Raw genomic sequence first — 18972 nt, 5'->3', positions numbered from 1 at the left:
CTGCATTGTACATGGCTTTGCTGCAATCCCTCATACTGAGCAAGCATGAAGCGACAGTGGGAAGAAAAACCACCCATTAACGGGAAGGAAAAACCTCCGGCAGAACCGGGCTCAGTATGAACGGTCATCTGCCTCGACCAACTGGGGTTACAGAAGGCAGAGCAGAGACACAACAAGAGAAACAAAAAAGCACAGAAGCACACATTGATCTAGTAATCTGTTCTACATTAGATGGTAGTAGCGGGTGAGCCGTCTTCTCTGGATGATGTCACAGTTAACAGAACGCCAGACCAGGTGTACCTACTATGAAGAGAAAAGAGAGAGAACAGAAAGTTAAAGCAGAAATGACAACACATAATGCATAATTGAAGAACAGTAGAACTCAATAGAGTGAGAAAATTAGATCCTGATATACTCCAGTAGCCTAAGCCTATAGCAGTAAAACTATAAAGGTAGCTGAGAGTAACATGAGCCACTCTAGATATAATTTTTGTCAAAAAGAAAAGTTTTAAGCCTAGTCTTAAAAGTAGACAGGGTGTCTGCCTCACGGACCAAAACTGGGAGTTGGTTCCACAGGAGAGGAGCCTGATAGCTAAAGGATCTGCCTCCCATTCTACTTTTAGAGACTCTAGGAACCACCAGCAGACCTGCAGTCTGAGAGCGAAGTGCTCTGTTAGGAACATACGGGGTAATCAGAGCTCTGATATATGATGGAGTTTGATTATTAAGGGCTTTATACGTTAGAAGAAGAATTTTAAATTCTATTCTTGATTTAACAGGAAGCCAATGAAGGGAAGCTAAAATTGGAGAAATTTGATCCCTCTTGTTGATTTTCATCAGAACTCTTGCTGCAGCATTTTGGATCAGCTGAAGGCTTTGAACTGCATTTTGTGGACTTCCTGATAGTAAAGAATTACAATAGTCCAGCCTTGAAGTAACAAATGCATGGACCAGTTTTTCAGCATCACTCCTGGACAGAATGTTTCTAATTTTGCCGATATTCCGGAGGTGAAAAAAGGAAACTCTGGAAACCTGTTTAATATGGGATTTAAATGACATGTCTTGGTCAAAAATAACACCAAGATTTTTTACTTTATTACCAGAGGCCAGGTTAATGCCACCCAGATTAAGTGATTGGTTAAGAAGTTTATTTTTTGAGGACTCTGGCCCAAAGATTAAAACTTCGGTCTTGTCAGAATTTAGATGCAGGAAATTTAAAGTCATCCAGCTTTTGATGTCATCAAGACATGACTGCAGTCGAAGTAATTGATTGGATTCATCAGGATTTATGGATAAATATAGCTGAGTATCATCTGCTTTAACAAGACAATGACCTCTAACACACCAACCAGTAAGCAGCGTACTGGTTCCAACCCCTGATCAACAACTTGGGTGAAACTAAACATGTTGTTTCTAAAGTAAAACCAAGGACCTATGCACACAGCAATATTTTTTGCTTAAAATTGAAAAGCTGTTTGTGTATATCACAACTGCATATGTTTTCGCTGACAATACGCACTTCTACACAAAGTCACACGGGTCATTTCAAAGACACTAGGTCCCGGTCTGACGTAGGACTTTTTACCTTTCCTCGGGATTGTTGATGGGGCGTGATTGGGTGCGGCAGGGCAAAACCCTCCGCCACCATGAGCATTAAGGACGTGAGCGCCCAAATATATAAATTCTATAACCTTAACTTGTCATAAAAAGTGTTTTTAGATGTTTTAAGCAAGAGAATAGAATTAAAATTAGAATACACCTCAAAACTTTATCTGTAAAGTCAGTGCTCAGGATTATTTTGAATCTGGTCTCAGATTTTTCAGAGCAGCAGAGCTCCATTTACAGGCCGGTCAGCTTGCTGATCCAACCGAGCAGCTGGATGGAAATCCCCGTTACTACAGCGTTTAGTTGGCCAAACTCTAGCTTCTAGCTGTTTGTTCTGACTGTAAGTGAATCTAAAGCATTTAGTAGGTTTGTGGTGAATAACTGCAAGTACCAGAATATAAAATGTAATATACTACGCCGGACCTTTTTTTGGTATTTTAAGTTAATGTAGGCATAAATTATGAACGGTTTCAGCACAGTTCTATGACTTGATGGACTGTTAACTCTTAATTATTTTCTATTTTTTATGGTTTTGTGCTGACAGCTCTGCAGGAGGGGAGATGTTTGGATGCAGGTTGCCAAAAGCTTCGAGGGTTCCTCTCCATGTCCTGCCTACATACTCCACTGTTTCTACTTCCTGTTTACTCCACTGTCTACACATCTTCCATTTTATATAATGTTTGCTCATAATTAGAAAGTCAAGGTACTGGTTCCTTGCAACTGTGTATTGTCTGTTTTTTGTTGCTCTAATAAACTTTTTTTTTTTACTAAAAACATTTCCTGTGCTTTAGATATCTAAGTTTTCTTGATTACTGTATTAAGAAAATAAAAAAAGTTTTTATTCAATGTTTTGTAGATATCAAAAATTAATCATATCGTCGCAAAGCAACAACTCTGGCCAGATGGAGGTTGTTAAAAAATTAAATGTAAAGTAATGATTTAAACTTTTTCTATTATGCATCCATAACAATTTAATGGGAGGAATGGATCAACTGTATACTCTAAAGCAAGTCTTAATCTAGTATTATTTATCCATAGAAACAAAAATTATTTGTTAAGTAATAGTCCTTTAAACACCTAAAAGAGTTACAAGAAAAGCTGGATAGCATATTCAGACAGAGGACAAAAGGGACATTTGTGAGGTCTAGAAAATGGTGGCTTGAGAAATTAAATTACTTTATTAAGTTACAAAAGTATCATACAAAGTTAATTACAATTACTCGTTTATGAATAGAAGAAGTGATAACAGATGACCTGACAATACTCCACAGGTTCTATCCAACCAACCATTCCCTACAGAGATTTTACTAATGTTAGAAAAAAAAAATTTGGCTGTTTGGTTGTTTGGCCTTTGGTTTATTTTTACTGCCACCACTGGCCTGGCAAATGTGCCGTATGACTGCAATCAGTAGAAATGAATATGCATAGCATAACGGATGCCGGCCAATTTTAAAAACACAGAATCCGTTTTATAATTCAACGTCACCTGAAGCAACAACTGTCACGGAAGGGCAATTACTCTGTTTTTCACATTACTACTACTGTCATGTGCACATTGATCGCAATTAAAACATTGTCATGTAGATGTGTTAAAAGAAATGGAAAAACAATCCTGATTTTAATGGATTGTTGTCATGTGCACAGGTCCCCAGAAAGGCAGATAAATTGTGCAAATTACACTCTCCAATCATCCAGGGCTGGAATACCTGACAATTCATAGGTGTGAGATGATGTTGGTTGACTTCATAAAACAACTAAGTACAGTATTAGCTCGGATTGTCATTATTTCATTTTTGAGTTAGTAAATACAGATAGTGCTATTTTTTTATTTAGCATATTCCCTGTTTCTCACTTCCTGCATATTATTTTTTTTTAAATGGCAGATCACTCTATATTCATGTTTTGCTTTGGAATAGAACAGCCAAACATCCCAATATATTTGGATGTATGAAAATAAAAGCTAATTTATAAAATTTGAATGAAACTTTACTGCCTTGAGCTTCACTCCCTCTTCTATTGAAGACAGCTTGTGTAACCTTTCGCTCTCGGTGAAAGGTTGGGTTTTGAATTCATATAAGTGACATTGGAAGGAGAGTCAGCAAACAGGTCAAGCCAACGTTATAGTTGTGAATTCAGCTTAATGCCAAGATCAAACTGCTTAAATCTTGTAGTTAGTTTTAGCAGTTTTTAAGATAATTCTATTACCTAATTTTTCTCTCTTTTCAGATCCATGGTTCTTAGTCTGAAGGATTTTTTTCCAATGTGAATCTGCTTGTCAAAGCTTAGTAAATTAGTGCACAAATTGGTGTGCAAAGCCTCACCTGTGGTGCCACCAGACTGTTCCATCTGTACCCCGTGCCTGTACCGGTGCCAACTATGTATTCCAGTTGGCGCATGCTGAACATCTTTGCAGTGCAATATGTTTGATTCGGGGCTCTGCATCCACCAATTTGTCTAATTGTAGCGGCTAAATGTGTTCTCGAGCACAGAATGCCAATTAAAAATAAATCAGTCTTCTGTAAGGTGCAGGTGTAAACCACACAACCTCAGGATTTCCTTTTTCCAGTTGGCAGATGCATTTGTTGCTGTCCTCTTCTTCCCAGTAAAATCTGTTATTATACAACATTGTACTGGTTGAGGCTTTTTTTAATCCATCTGGTTAGCTAACCTGTCAGTCCACCGGGAGTGGAATCCAAGGCCGGATTTTGGATGACACTGTGCAGCAGCGTTCAACATTCAAATTCTCACACCAATAAGCAAAAAAGGATGAATATCAACCATTAATAACAATTCTCATTCATTTAACATCAGGTCAAATTATCAACTGTATGTCCTCAAAAATGAGGCACAAGGTCTACTTGATCTACAATGGCAAAGGATGTGGAAGGAAAGCAATCTCTCTGGACCTTTGAGCGGTAAATGACATTAGATTGATGGGCCATTTAGCCTTTAAACAGGTGAATGAAGATACTCTAATTGTGTCATCATTATTAACTCCTCTGAAATGTTGCCCCGGAATTACCTCCTGTCTATTACCATTTGACTTAACTATTTACAACTGTCAAAAAAAAAAAAAATAAACAAATAAATGCAGAGCTATGAAAATGATTCCAGGGAGGGAATAAAAATGCAGCGAGGAATCCATCAGGATTTCATTTAATGGGTCTGCCTCCCCCTGTCTGCCCGCCCATATAGACATCAGGTCCCCGCAAGCCTCGCTCCTATTAACACATTCACCAGCTGCCGGGAGAGAAAGTAAAAATTTTCACCTTTCCATCAACTCTCCTTGCCTGTTGACACCCACTCAAAACTCCCACCTCTTCTTCCCCTGTTCCTTTGCTTCGCCCGCCTCACAAGTTCTGCAAGAGATCATTTCCTTTCCAAATTACAACGGACCCTTCCACTGACCCAGGGCCGTTCAGATAATGCAACGTGGGAGCGGAGAGAGTCTCTGATGAGAGAGAAGAGCAGACGCGCCGGGCAGGACTAATGTCTTACCAACATTGTGCTTGGAGACTTTATCTGTCGGAGCTTCATCAATAGCAGGGCGGTCAAGTCAGATTCTTCTACCAGGCTTTGGTTAAAAAAGGAAATAGTCTGATCGGTTGATGTGTTCTTCACAGGGAAGCAGCTGTTAGTGCAAATTAAAGTACAGTATGTGATGCTATACAGCAAACAAACCTCTTGTACGTAGCCCTGGCAGAACGTATGAATGATCTGCCAAAGCAGCTTGCTGGTTGTGTTGTGATTCATAAGCTTATCGCCTCTCAGTCCAGTCAGGCATGACAAAAATAGAGAGAGGACGTGTCAGCTACACGGAGAAAGGGTTTGATATTAGAATTCAAGGCATCTACGTCTTACCTTGAGCAGGATAATCCCATTATGCCTCAGGTCACAACATGGCACACACAGAAAGATGCACAGCTCACCTCAAAATAAACTGCCTTTAAGTTGAGTACAGAAACACAAACAGCCATCAGAGAAAAAAAAAAACATCACACTGCACCAAAAACTGAAGGAGAACCTCCAGTTCAAATGAGAAAAGTAACACAGATATTTAAAGAAAAAGAACTTCCGCATTAGGTTAAATGAGACCAGCAAAGTGTTTCTCAGAGAGACTTTTACAGTTTCTGCCTGTTTACGAGATCGAGCGGTTTTTCATTACATTCTGTCAGCTTTCATTATGAAATGAGAAAATCTAATTTTGCCCAGTGTATCTGACAGTTTTTCAGACTAATTCATCCTGTCAAGAAGATGCCCGGCCAGACCCAACAGATGGTGTTTGTGTAAGTGAGCATTTTGTTTTTCGGTGTACATATTTTGCACAGTGCAAGATCCTCCGGAGTTCAGATCTAAAAGTGCTCCGTGTTTGTTGTTGGTTTATGATTATTTTTTAAAGAGAGGAAAACTCTTTCTTTATGTATCTGAGTGCAAGCTTTTGTGATTTATATAAACATAAAACAGATTGTAATTGTTAAAAAAAATCGTTGAAATGATACGACTAGCTATTTCAATAATTTATTGTGTACAGAAACCTGGACCTCTAAGATGAGCTTGAGTTTATATTTTGGTCTATTATTGGCCTTCCAATAAAAAAAAAAAAAAAAAACGAATTGGTGAGTCATTGTCATCCCCTTCTAGAGAGTGTGTGTACCCATCCCTGACCGCAGTTAGAAAATACCATTTTACTAATATTATTTTCTGCTTGAAATATTCGAGCAGGGAATTCATTCCGGGAAGGAGTCATGGGAGGATTTTAATCAACAGCGTTGGAGGCGTCAGTCTGTAAAACCTGCAATGAATCCAGCTATAAGCTAATAACCCACATACCATAACACACTATAACGAATTCTATTTGCAGCAGATACGCTGGGCAAGTTTAATATGCAGGATGATTTATATGATTAAAAGAAGAAATTTAAATAGAAAATGTGTTTTTTTTATGAAAGGCAATCTGCTGTATTTAGGAGATGTTTTAAGTAAAAAATAAGTTAGGGGTATCCATTTATGTCATGATCCTGGTGTGTGACTAGGGGTTCCTGTGCATAAACAGAACATATTTGCTGGTTGGCCATGCTCCTGGCTGTTGGAGATTTAAGGAGCAGTTAGATGACCTGGTTCACCTGATGCTCAACCTAGGGCTGGACGATAATTCAATAACAATAAATATCGATAGACAGATGTATATTCGATAATAGAAAAAAAAAGATTCAATGGGAAGTTCAATAGTTTTCCTTCCTTTTGCATCCTAGCCTATCATGTAGGTTAATATTATAGTCATTACATCCTCCCAGCCAATCACAATGCACACCCATGATCACTCTGTCGCCAAGCCCCGCCCCCTCCAAAGAGTTTAGAGAGACACGTTATTGTTTTCTTTAAAACTTTCAGTTTTAGTAAAAAGTTGGTTAAATAAAGGGTTGAATTTGAATTAATTTTGTGACTTCTTTATTTAAAAATAAGTCGCTAAGCAACAGTATAAAATTGTTAAAATATCTGTTTTGAATTTGTTGATAATTATCAATATCGGTCAATATGATTTCTATTTTATTGATATACTTTTTTTTTTTATATCGTCCCGCCCTAGCTCAACCCATCTGGTACAGTCAAACCAGGTTTTTCATGTTTCTGATTGATCATTGTGTTCATGTTACTCTTCTTATGTTCCTCAGACTCATCTTCCATGCTCTCTGTGCCTCCCAGGTTGAAGTCCTCTGGCTGGTCTCTGCGCCAACTCAGGATAATTTCCACAAAGTCCAAAGCTCTCCCTGAAATACGCCCACAGTCCTCCACTGCAGCTACCCCATCTCCAGCCACCCCCTGCCTGCCCTCTCACCAATTCCGTCTGTACAGTCCCCTCCCGAATCTCAATCCTTCATCTGCCCCGCTCATATCAGGAATCCCTCCGGAACGCAAATCTTCCCCGTGAAACTTCCTCTACAAAGCTACCACCAAGGAATTTCGGGGTTCCTCTCAATCTCAGTAAGCCTCTCAGTTCAGTTATTCTGTTAAAAGATTCCCCCTCATTCTTTCTCCTGCTTTATCTGTTTCCCTCCTCCTCCATACGCCACAGAACCTCTCTACAGAAGCCACCATAATCGCACAATTCATAACTCATTTGTTGTAATGAATCTTTCAGTCGGATATATTCCGAGTCCTGCTTTGATCCTGCGTGGGGGAAATCTCCGGAGACAAGACATTTTATCCATGTATTGGCAGATAAATCTTCAGAATTAACTGGTTAAAATCTAACGTGTAATTGTTAAATGTAATTAACCAAAATCTGAACAATTCTCATTTGCTTGTCAAAAGTCAGTTAAGAGCTCATAGATCCACATTACAAAAAAACCCAAATCTCTTTGATCCCCCAACTGTATATTACTGTGCCAGCCAGCAGTTTAAAGCCACTCATCAAGGTCATCACTGCCGTTTCCATTTGGGCTTCTATTTATGCATTTGAATCTGTTTTTTTTAGTGTGGAATAAATATATAACAAAATCTGAAGTAATAATTGTGTGCAGGAGTTTGAATTTACTGTGGCTTTTCGCTAATCCACACATAAACCTGTGGAATCTCCAAAACGTTAGCCACAAGGAAACAGCGGTGGTGGTAAACCCTCTAACTCTCAAAAAGGTACAATAATATATATTTTTTTTATTTAATGGACTATTCTTTTTATAACACATTCATTTCTGTACGACACATGGCCTGACGTTTTACAAAATCCTCCAACTTAGATGAGCAGAATGATTTTATTCCTGCCGTTTAGTCTGATGGGTGAATTTTTGCCTGACAGATTTTAATTGTACATTGCACAACATAATCATTTAAGTGCCACCATAAACGTTATGCCTTTAGGAAACCTTATGTTAAATTATCTGGGGAAAGTAAATGCATGTAATTTATTTATCCGTAAAGAAAAATACATCATATTTAATAATATTTTCCAGTAACAGCTTCTTTCACCAACATAGCAATGCCAACTCTTTTACACGAGACGGATAAATTAAAGGTTTCAATGACCTTGTAGACAAAAGATGAAAGCTTACATTTGAGCTTTGTCTCACATATGTTCTACAAATCTCTGGCATTATAGAGTCCATCATTTCTTCCTGTGCTGTTTGTACAGTTCCTTCCCTAATCCAGCACAAACATCATGGACTTGCAATCAATGTCACATTAAAACGAAAACTGAATGTGTGAATGAGCTTTAATGCAAGTTGTTTTCCAAAAGCTCTGAATGAATCGTGTGGACTTCACTCCAACAGCAGCAACCTTGTAAGCACACCTGGTAAGGGGACAACAGGTGAGTGTGATCTGCGACCTCTGTCCAGATCATCCGTTGAGAATGACGAGCACAAGTTAAAAGAAGTACAAAGATAATGTCAAACCTCAGATCCACTCTGGTTTTAAAGCTCGACGCATGCAAAATCCATTCATCTTTTTTTTTTCTTTTTTTTGAAGGTCTTTTGTGGCGGAGCAACAGAACCCAGAGGAGCTCATGTATGAAAAGATCTTTCATTATTAATACAATATTAGCCCACATTAAAGTGGATGACTGAAGGATTGTGTTTCAACACTGCAGGGGTTGTAAAGTGAACAGAGGTTAATTCTCTGATCCAAGGGTAGATTTGTATCATTGTTTGTAGATAGAAGGTTTTTTTTTTTCCAGGGGACAGGAACCATGTCTCCCCTTGCTGCTCCTCAGAGCACTGTGGTAGATTGCCTGGTCTGATTAATCTTAATGAATTATGCAAATAGCCTTTATCTCAAATGATTTAGCAATGTTTCTGTATTGTTTTATTAATGCACTTTTGAATTACTCTGCATAATCACGTAGCCTTTCCTCAGCCATTTGCTGTTTGTAATTCATCGCAAGCTCTTTATTAAATCCATGGTGGTCTCCGGTGAATTACAAGCAGGAATGAGAAATTAGTCATTACTGTAATTTAATGATTTCTAACCAAACAAGACGCAACCTGGATTGCTAACCATAGCGATCCTCCTCATTTCTCTCTGTCAGCATCAGTCCCATGGGTCGGATCTTTGGGAGCAACCCTTCTACGTTTTGGCTTAATTAATTATGTTTAGTATAAGAAACATTCTTGTGAATGCACTGTTTCAATTACAGGGAAATTGACTTACAAAATATGAAATTTACCATAAAGTAATAATTTGTTGGGAGTTTAAACATTATAATAAATTGAACAGTTTCTTCTTCACCTGTCTATTCGCAATCGGAACAAATTTCCCAGTTTGTCCTTTATGCATGGATATTTTGATGACCTGTATCGAGCAATAAGTTAAAAGGCTACAGTATAACATTTGCATTTCCTAACTGTATTTTATTGTGTCAGCAAAAGGGCTTGATTCCTTTACAGTGTGATTTCCTGTCCCTAAGGTGGTTTGACATGCAGCTGAAACATAAATAAATTCCCAACCGTTCCCCTCCCCCTAGCCTGCTGCTCGGCTTCCACAGAGAAGGGAATGAAGCTTCACGTTGATATCGGTAATGATAGTAACCACATTATATGCGTAAGAATGGACAGACATTTTATTTGCCCTTGGATCCCACTGATGCAGCTGGCTGGCAAGGCCACCAGGACTTAATAATCCTTTTCCATTCATCCGTTATCTCCCACCATCCTATCACACAGCACAGCCTACCTCCATTGGAGGGTTTATTTAATGCCACACTGTAATAATATATTAAGGGGCATTATTCATAAGAATGAAAGGAGGCGGAAATTGGGATAGTTTGACCACTTGATTGGTAGTGTGTATGTACATATATATATATATATATATATATATATATATATATATATACTCTTTTTTATTGTTGCCATGTATCATGAATTGGCGCTATATAAGTAAATATATAAGTATATATATATATATATATATATATATATATATATATATATATATATATATATATATATATATATATATATATATATATATATACATGGGGGAAATAAATAGTAGTGGAATTGTTTCACTATTTAGTCAATGTATTATAGCATATTTCAGATGGTCAAAAATTATGTCAGACAAGGATAATTTGAGCAACAAAAATGCAATTTTCAAATGATCATTTCATTTACCAATCTGGCCCATGTAACGCATAGTTAAATCCTGAATTTATTGTGATTAACCATCTGTTTCGAAAACCTGAGTACAATTTCACTAGAAACACCCGGGCTTCGGGTCTGCAACAAATAATTTGCTGAGCTAAATAAATTCAAGAACAGATTAGATACGCAGTCAATGAGAACTACCAATCTTGGGTTGAAATGCCTCTGGCACCTCAATGGACCACTTTGAGAGACATTGTCCATAACTGGAGAACACGGAACCGTGGTGGACCTTCCCTGCGGGGACAGCCGATTCCACAGAAGAACTCACACGAGCTTATGATAAGGATTCCACTATTAGAATGAGACAGGACATAAATACCATAAAGGAGCGAGTTTCTTGGCCAAAATCACTGCTGATTAAAACATTTAAAATAAAAACCTTCTGCAGACAAAGGGCCAAGCTTGGAAAGCTATTATCCTGTAATAAATAATTTTTAAATTTAGTCATGTTGTCTTTGTATGATATAAAAATGTATTTGATGATCATAAACCTTTGACTGTGACAAAACAAATGTGACAAAAAAGCAAAAACTGAAGAAAACTGTAAGGGGGAGGGGTGCTTTTTCACAATACTGCTTACAGGTTTCAGGGAACTAGGTCTAAGACGGTGTTTTTATTGTATAGTCTGTTCATGTGAGGTAAAATCAAAGTTTGCATTTTGCCTTTTGTTCTGTTGTCCATGGCCTATTTTTGTATTTGCTGATTTTTTTTTTACATTTACGTTCTTCCATGAGATTGAACCCGATTACCTTTGAGTGATACTCCCCCTCGTTTTATTTGCTAGAACATTTCCTTAACATGCTGCACTCCTCCAATTCACCAATACAACACAGACTGCAATTATTCTAAAGAGCAATATTCATTGACTTAGATTTATTGAGATAATATTGACATTTGTAATGAATAGCAGTCACCAGGCTTTGAAAGTAACAGATACCATTAAAGCATTTCTTGCAGAACTCAGCTACTTTGACCTTTAATTACAGCTTTTTTTATTTCTGGGTGTGTTTATCTTAAGTGTCTTTCAAAAGTGGACTTTACATCCTAATAAACTTAAAAAGAAGAAAGGCCAGGCTTTTTTCAAACCAACAAAAAGAAACAGAAGAGGTATCTCCCCCATAAGGCTAAAAGGAATCGAAATGCTTATAACCTCACAAGAGCCCCCGAAGAGATATGCATCAACAGTCCCAGGGCTCCTTGTGGCAAGAAAATGACACAAAAGTTTCACATAACACGTTTTTAAGGTGAGGTTCTTCACCCTCTAATCCAGTCTTCATGTCAATAAATATCATCATGGTTGGGTTTTTCAAATCCGTTGGATTAGAAGTATAGTACAAAGCAAGATTTGGTGGGCAGCAGAGTTGAGAGAAAGCTACTGTCGATGCTAGACAAAAAGTCGAGAATCAGTTTATCACTGTACGCTCATGAGAATTTCAAAATACTTTTCTTCTTTTTGTTCACTGGAATGTCCGAGACTTATGTCCATGTTGGTCCCAGGTTTCTGCCAGTCTATAAATCCCTTGGGATGCAAAATGTCCTACTGCGTTGGTCAAAGAAACATCTTGGTTCCACGTATCTTTATTCCGGAAAAATACAACTATCGGGTGACCTGGAAACAAAGAGAGAGAGAAGAAAATGTCAGTGTATGATAAAAAAAAAAAAACTTTAGCAGATACGCTAAACTAGTCAGCTTTTACTTTTTACAGCAGTTCATAAAAGCCTGTGAAAGCTGAATAGTGACCTGGCAACATCAAACTGAGGTTTTATCAACATGAAATGATCCATGGGTTCCGGTCCAAAAGCTCTCAATGGTAGCATCCATTGTTCTTTCCTCCACAGGACTTACATGTCCACAGAATCGTTTTGTTGCCTGTATAACATGGCCTTCCATGTTATGAGACTTATCTTTGCACTTTGCTCTGGTGTTGTCATTACAAAAACAAATCTTTTGAAAAGTATCTAAGATGTTAACACCCTGAGGGTTTTTTTATACTATTAATGATAAAATATTAAAACATTATGTTATATTAGGTTAAAATGATCTCATAACTGATTTCTTAAACTGTATGAAGGATATTACAACTATTGTGTGTTTGGGGTTAAATATTGTATTTAACAGGAAACAATTGATTTATGCATTTTTGCACATTTATGGTTAGCCTTAATTTTGATCCTACGGAGATAAGACAATGATAATAGCTGTTTACTTTGTTTTAGTGCAGCCAAAATCTGCTTCACTTACTGCCTGAAGCAAAATGTCCAGAATGCTTCAGTGAACTGCAGTATTGCCAAAACTGGAACACAAAGCAAAAGCATATGATGGAATCTTTAAGTGTACTAAAAATCTTGACTTTGTTCTACATGTTTTATTTTTCTTTATTGTCAAATTAGATTTATGTAATTTATTAACATAAAGTTGGATTCTCAATGTACTACTGTAGGATGAAGTAAAATATGTCAATGATTTTACAAAGTAACCCCTTTGAAATATAGTGTAGGTATTGTAGTGAGTGATGCAAGAATATTTGACTGGGAAGAATTAGAACACCATGAAAATTGAGATTGTGATATTGTAGATGAGGCCATACGAGCTAGAACAGGAATGGCAAACTCATTTCTATATTGGGGCACTTAAGCATCATGGAGTCATTAAAAGGGCTGGTTGCACATGTAGAGATGATACTTTTGATTTCATAATTTCATAACAGCTCACATAGAAATAAAGGAATGCACAGTAACATAAAGGTAGCTTTTCCTCTTTATTTGATTGACAACAAGTAGGGCTAAAAATGGGTGGATTACCATCGGCCTTCACTGTACTGCCTATGTAAAATGATGTTACACACACACACACATATATAGATAGATAGATAGATAGATAGATAGATAGATAGATAGATAGATAGATAGATAGATAGATAGATAGATAGATAGATAGATAGATAGATAGATAGATAGATAGATAGATAGATAGATAGATAGATACTATATATATATATATATATATATATATATATATATATATATAAGGTGAGCAGAATATATAAACTAATATATTCTGCTCACCTTAATGTTGTGTGTTTGCCATTAAAGCAAGCTTTTGATCTGACGCTGTGCAACCGTCAGCAACAGCCTCTGTCAAATGTGTGACAAGTTCAAGGTATGCATATTCCCAGCTGGCATGTTTATAATTTAACATCTGTGGTGTTGCACAATACACATAAATAGCAGACAGAAGTCAGCTCTAATAGATTCTGGTTCATGGTCAATGACTTATAAATGAAGAATAATATTATTCATGGCATCAATATGGTACTGTATACTGCAGTGCTGCTATATTTTTTCTCTGATGTTTTCATAAATATTAATCTAAAATATTCAAAGAAGCATTTTGTACATCTTTCACTTCAAGAAAGACTCAAAAAGTAAACAGTGGTGGCTTAATTGCTCCTTATGACTTTGTGACTTGCCCTTTGTTAGGAGAAGCTTTAAAGCATGAACACAAACACACACCAGCAGGTAGAAAAGGTGTTCCTGTGAGAGTGTTTGCACATTATGGTTGTTCATTAAGCGGTTGCTGGGATGTCACCAGTTGAATCAGCATGCCATTGCCAAAAGCAATCAGTACTGTGAGTAATGCAAATCCAAATTTCTACACAACAATGATTTCTGTGCTGTTTACAGGTGCAGCTGATGACACTGTGCTCGCTGTTTGGGGAGCCACAATTTAATTTTCACTTCCATGCGACAATCCTCAGGCATCATGGTGTGAGAGAGGATATGGAAATGATTTGATCTCACTGCAGTTGCAGCAGCAGGTAGTGGAAGTGGTGTAAAAACGGCAGAAATCTTGATCATGGAAATTCTTTTGCCTTGATGTGCTTCAAGCTTGATCTGTACATTTTTATTGGAATGTTTTCATTTAGATATTTTTTAATCTAAAACAATTAAGATAACATTTGCATTTTTTAGGGCTTTAAAGGGGATTCCACACAAACAAACAAATAATGTTAAAAGAGATGTAAAACAAAGGAACATAAAATCATGTGGAAACCATTAAAGGAGTTAGTACGCTGGGGTTTTATGGGTGTCTTTTATGAGGGTTGCCGCTGAGTAAACAAATAAGGGGAGTCAGCAAAGAAAGTAAGTCTTTATTCAGGATAAAAACTTTTTTTTGAGTAAAAAGTGACACCAACAAGAAGAAGTTATGCACCAAAATAAGCACCAAGATGGAGTGGTTTTATTTGGATATAATTTGGTACACATGTAGAGTGAATCGAAAAGAACGGGTGCATCTACAGATACAGTCTACATATGTATAGGATAGGTCACTATAGCAAACAGGCCCATCTGACCTAGAATATGCCTTGAAGGATGGGCCTCCATGTCCTTTAAAAACAGCAGAGCACCAACTGCAGGTTGCTCAAGCGCAAGCCACCAGAACTGACAAACACTCCTGGACAGGTGTCAAAATATGTTCAGAAAGAACTGAACGAAAGTTCGTTTTCCTCCGATTTGAGCCTGTTTCTGTTGTCATGACCCGGATAACTGAGAACTTGCACAGGCACGATAGATCACAACATACAGAGAGTGCCTCAGATGCCTTATATTAGTGTCCCCAGCTTCAGACCCTTGGGAGCCGCTGTGGTGCAACTTTTAGATGCATCCCTGTTCCAACTCACCTGGATCGAATAAATAACACTTTATCTGGCCTCTGCAGAACTGGAGGAGGTAATTCAGCCATGGGATTCAGGTCTTATGCATCTAAAATATGCTGGTTAGGAAACTTGTGATCACCCAACACAGACGAGACTAATGTGAATGTGTTGTGCACCGATAACTACAGATCCATGTGCCATGTGACAAGTAATGATGGTCTCCAATGAACACTATAGGATGGCAGATATTGCATTCTTGCTCTTACCTACCCCATGGTTCCTAATTCCCCATGACTGTTGGGTTGTACCGTCCATTGCAATTAAGCATGCACTCACACTGTTGTTACTCACAGCGTCTGCTGTGTTTTTACTGATGAACCAGCTCTTTGCAAAGAAGAAGAATTCCTTTATTACCCCACAATGGGGAAAGTCGGTTGGCAAATTAAATTCACCAGCAAACACACAGTCAGTTACACACAACTACTAGCAATTAAAAGAAGAAGAAAAAAAGGACAAACCGGTCTAATCTAAAATTATATCTAAAGAACACCAAGAATAGAAGATAAAAGTAAATACCAGAGTAAATGTAAAATATTGCACAGTGGACATATTTAACAGTGGAAAAAAAAACTCCACCCTATTTGCAGAATGCACGATAATAGATAAACAGTGTGTCAAATTATATCCACATCAATTCTATATTTTTTACCTTTTTGCCAGTTAGTGTACTGTTTATATATATATATATATATATATATATATATATATATATATATATATATATATATATATATATATATATATATATATATATATATACATATATACATATATATATACATATTATATATATTCTTGCCCCCCTCTTTAAGCTGGACAGGTGGATTTTTCATACACTTCTTGCTGAGTAGGTAAGGCAATTTTTTCATTGTGTCTTGGAAAAAATCTCTTAGACATCTATCCATCACTAACATTAACACCTCCTCTACAAGCTTCATAACACCTGTCATGTGGGAAGGATGTGTGGCTCTTTGCCCTCTGTCCTCTGATTGATAGGAAGTGAAACCAGGAGCTGCTGGGGTTATAATTCTTCACATTACCAGCAGCAGGACTATAAAACTAGCTGCTCCTAGAACATGTACAGAAAGTAGGGAACAAACAGAGTTTATCGAGCATGCGGCTGGAGGGTGTTAGATGTCTGATTTACTGATGTGACTTCACCAGGGGGAAACAAACACAACCATTTTTATTAGCCAAACGCCACAAATGAACACATCTGGAAGCACTGATTTGCATTACTGGATCAAGAAAGTATTGAAAGTGACAAAGTTCTTTACATGCAAAATATAATTTTTGTGGAACATGTCTAGGAGCTTCTGTTTAACTATAAATTTAGAAAAACACAAAAAAATTAAGTTTATCTTTAAATAAGCCAACGCATGTGGTGGTCTTTTGAGAGCCAAGATACCTTTTTTATTTTTATTCTAATGCTCAACAGAATCTTTTAAACTCTCTGCATTTGTGTGATCCCCAATAACTGTAATGCATTACAGTCATATTTGCTGGTCTCCTTAGTATTTTGGCATGCATTTAGGAGTTATTTATAACGGTTTAAATAACAAAAGGGATGATTAAAGACTTTATAAAATGGTGTGGTCACAGCTATGTAATTATCCACAACTAGAGTCAATTTACTAAAGTGTTAAACAGATCAACAACAGATTTCTAATGAAAGCTAGCTTTATTTAGACTTGATGGACAGTATGCATAATGAATACCTCACGTGCATATAAAAGGGGAATACGTAATTTATTGTAAATCAAAGTTTTCTATATTAATTAACCCTGCAAATTGTCTTTGATCATTTATGTTTGAGGTAATCTTGAAAGAGCTGCTTAACTGAAGCTAAAACGGAATTTCAAAAGGAAACATTGTTCAGTGTCCTCATGCTTCTGTTTCTCTGTTGTAATCAGGACAATGAAGGGTGCATTAGATGTAAAAGCAGCTGATCCATCCGTCCATTCATCCATCCATCCATCCATCCATCCATCCATCCATCCATTGAAGGATGGGGTCATGGGGGAGCTGGTGCCTGTCTCAAAGCAGTCATGGTGGGTTTCCAAGTCCCATAACAGGGGCACCTAAACCCCAATTATGGATAAAAAAAAATGATGCCCTCCAAATCTTCAAGAAGTTTACCAGAAACTAATTGAGCAGCAGTTTAAATGGAAAAGGAGTGCTTAAATCAATTTTTTTTGTTGTGATTAACACTGGTAAGTTATTGTCTATAAAGTAGATGTGGAAGGCACTTCCATAATTTCAATGTTAAAGACCATATTTCAGACAGCAGAAAGTGACTGGAGAGTATTGAGTATAATAAGGGATTGATTAGAAGCTATTGTTAGCAGTGGATTGTCTAATACTGGAAACATGACTGCATATTTGCTCATATTATTTCCTGGAGAGGTCAGCTGTGTGTTTTTTTTTTTCACCAGCTACTGCCAGCGCTGCATGTGGCATAATTAATCTCAGCTTGCTGCCGTCGCGAACAAGACAAACAAATGCATTCAAGGCAATCTCTGCAGAATTCAGCCATGGGCTCCCTGCTACAATTTCTGCTTTCAGTTTGTTCTTTAAAGATTTGGACCACTACATAACTGCAAAATGTCCTGAAAAACCCTACAAAAAAACCAAAGGTCTTACCATCCAACAGAACGTTTGCCTCTGTAACCCAAGAGTGAATGTTGGAAAACAATATATTTGAAACTTTGCATGATGTTTTGCACTAAACGTACCTGCTTGAATTTTCACCGTCCAGAACTTGTCATCTCTCTTAAAAGAGTCCATAGAAACAAGACACAGCACCGGCCATCACACTGGAGACCGTGCCCCGTTTTTCAGACAGCCCTTCTGCCTCGTTCCTCAGAAGGATGTTAAGTGTCAGGAAGTTTAATACAGAGCCCTCTGGCAAACACAAGCCCATCCCTTGCTGGCTCACTGTCGGGAGGCAGTAGGCCATGAGCATGGAGCGACCCCCGCTGACTCCCTAATCAATAAAAGAGTCGAGGTTCTGACGGGTTCTACTAGCCACCTGGACCCCTGCTCATCTGTGCCTCTGTTTCTGCTTTCCCGTGGCTGTAACAGAGGGCATGAATTATTAACCCGGCTAAAATAAAAAGCTCTGCTTCATCCAGGCCTCCTGTACTCATGAATAATGGATGAGGCAGCTCAACTACAGGCGTTTGGTGAGTCAAACAGTGGACTATGATGGATGGGGAAGGGTCCTGTGTTTCCCCCACAACCACTCCCATCCCCTCACCTACCATCCTCTTTTGGTCCAGCTCATCCACACAAAAAAAAACTGAACACATCCTGACAAGCTCTATTAATTTAGAGAAGAGGTTTTAGCTTGAGCCCTGCTGCACTCCACCCAGTAGTAGTTGTGTCATGGAAAATTTGGTTTTTGCTCCTCCTGGAGTGTCTTGTTTTGCTTTTTGTAGAAGTCAGTCGTAGCCATGACCTAATGATTCCCAAAGACCGAATCAGGTTTTTTTTTCACAGCTAAA

At 37.7% G+C, this 18972-nt stretch overlaps 1 protein-coding gene across 1 annotated transcript in view; it reads right to left on the bottom strand.

The window, feature by feature from the left end:
- Window positions 1-11594: 11594 nt before the first annotated feature.
- si:dkey-238f9.1 (chemokine-like protein TAFA-2) overlaps window positions 11595-18972 on the bottom strand; it is a 171549-nt gene continuing 164171 nt past the window's right edge. Inside the window, exon 5 of the mRNA XM_036151676.1 lies at window positions 11595-12357. Coding sequence (XP_036007569.1) covers window positions 12346-12357 — 12 coding nt within the window. The 3' untranslated portion in view covers window positions 11595-12345. The remainder of the gene's footprint in view (window positions 12358-18972) is intronic.

This window comes from Fundulus heteroclitus, chromosome 20 (assembly GCF_011125445.2).
Source record: "Fundulus heteroclitus isolate FHET01 chromosome 20, MU-UCD_Fhet_4.1, whole genome shotgun sequence".
Classification (NCBI taxonomy): domain Eukaryota; kingdom Metazoa; phylum Chordata; class Actinopteri; order Cyprinodontiformes; family Fundulidae; genus Fundulus; species Fundulus heteroclitus.
This window is presented reverse-complemented; position numbering and strand designations above follow the sequence as displayed.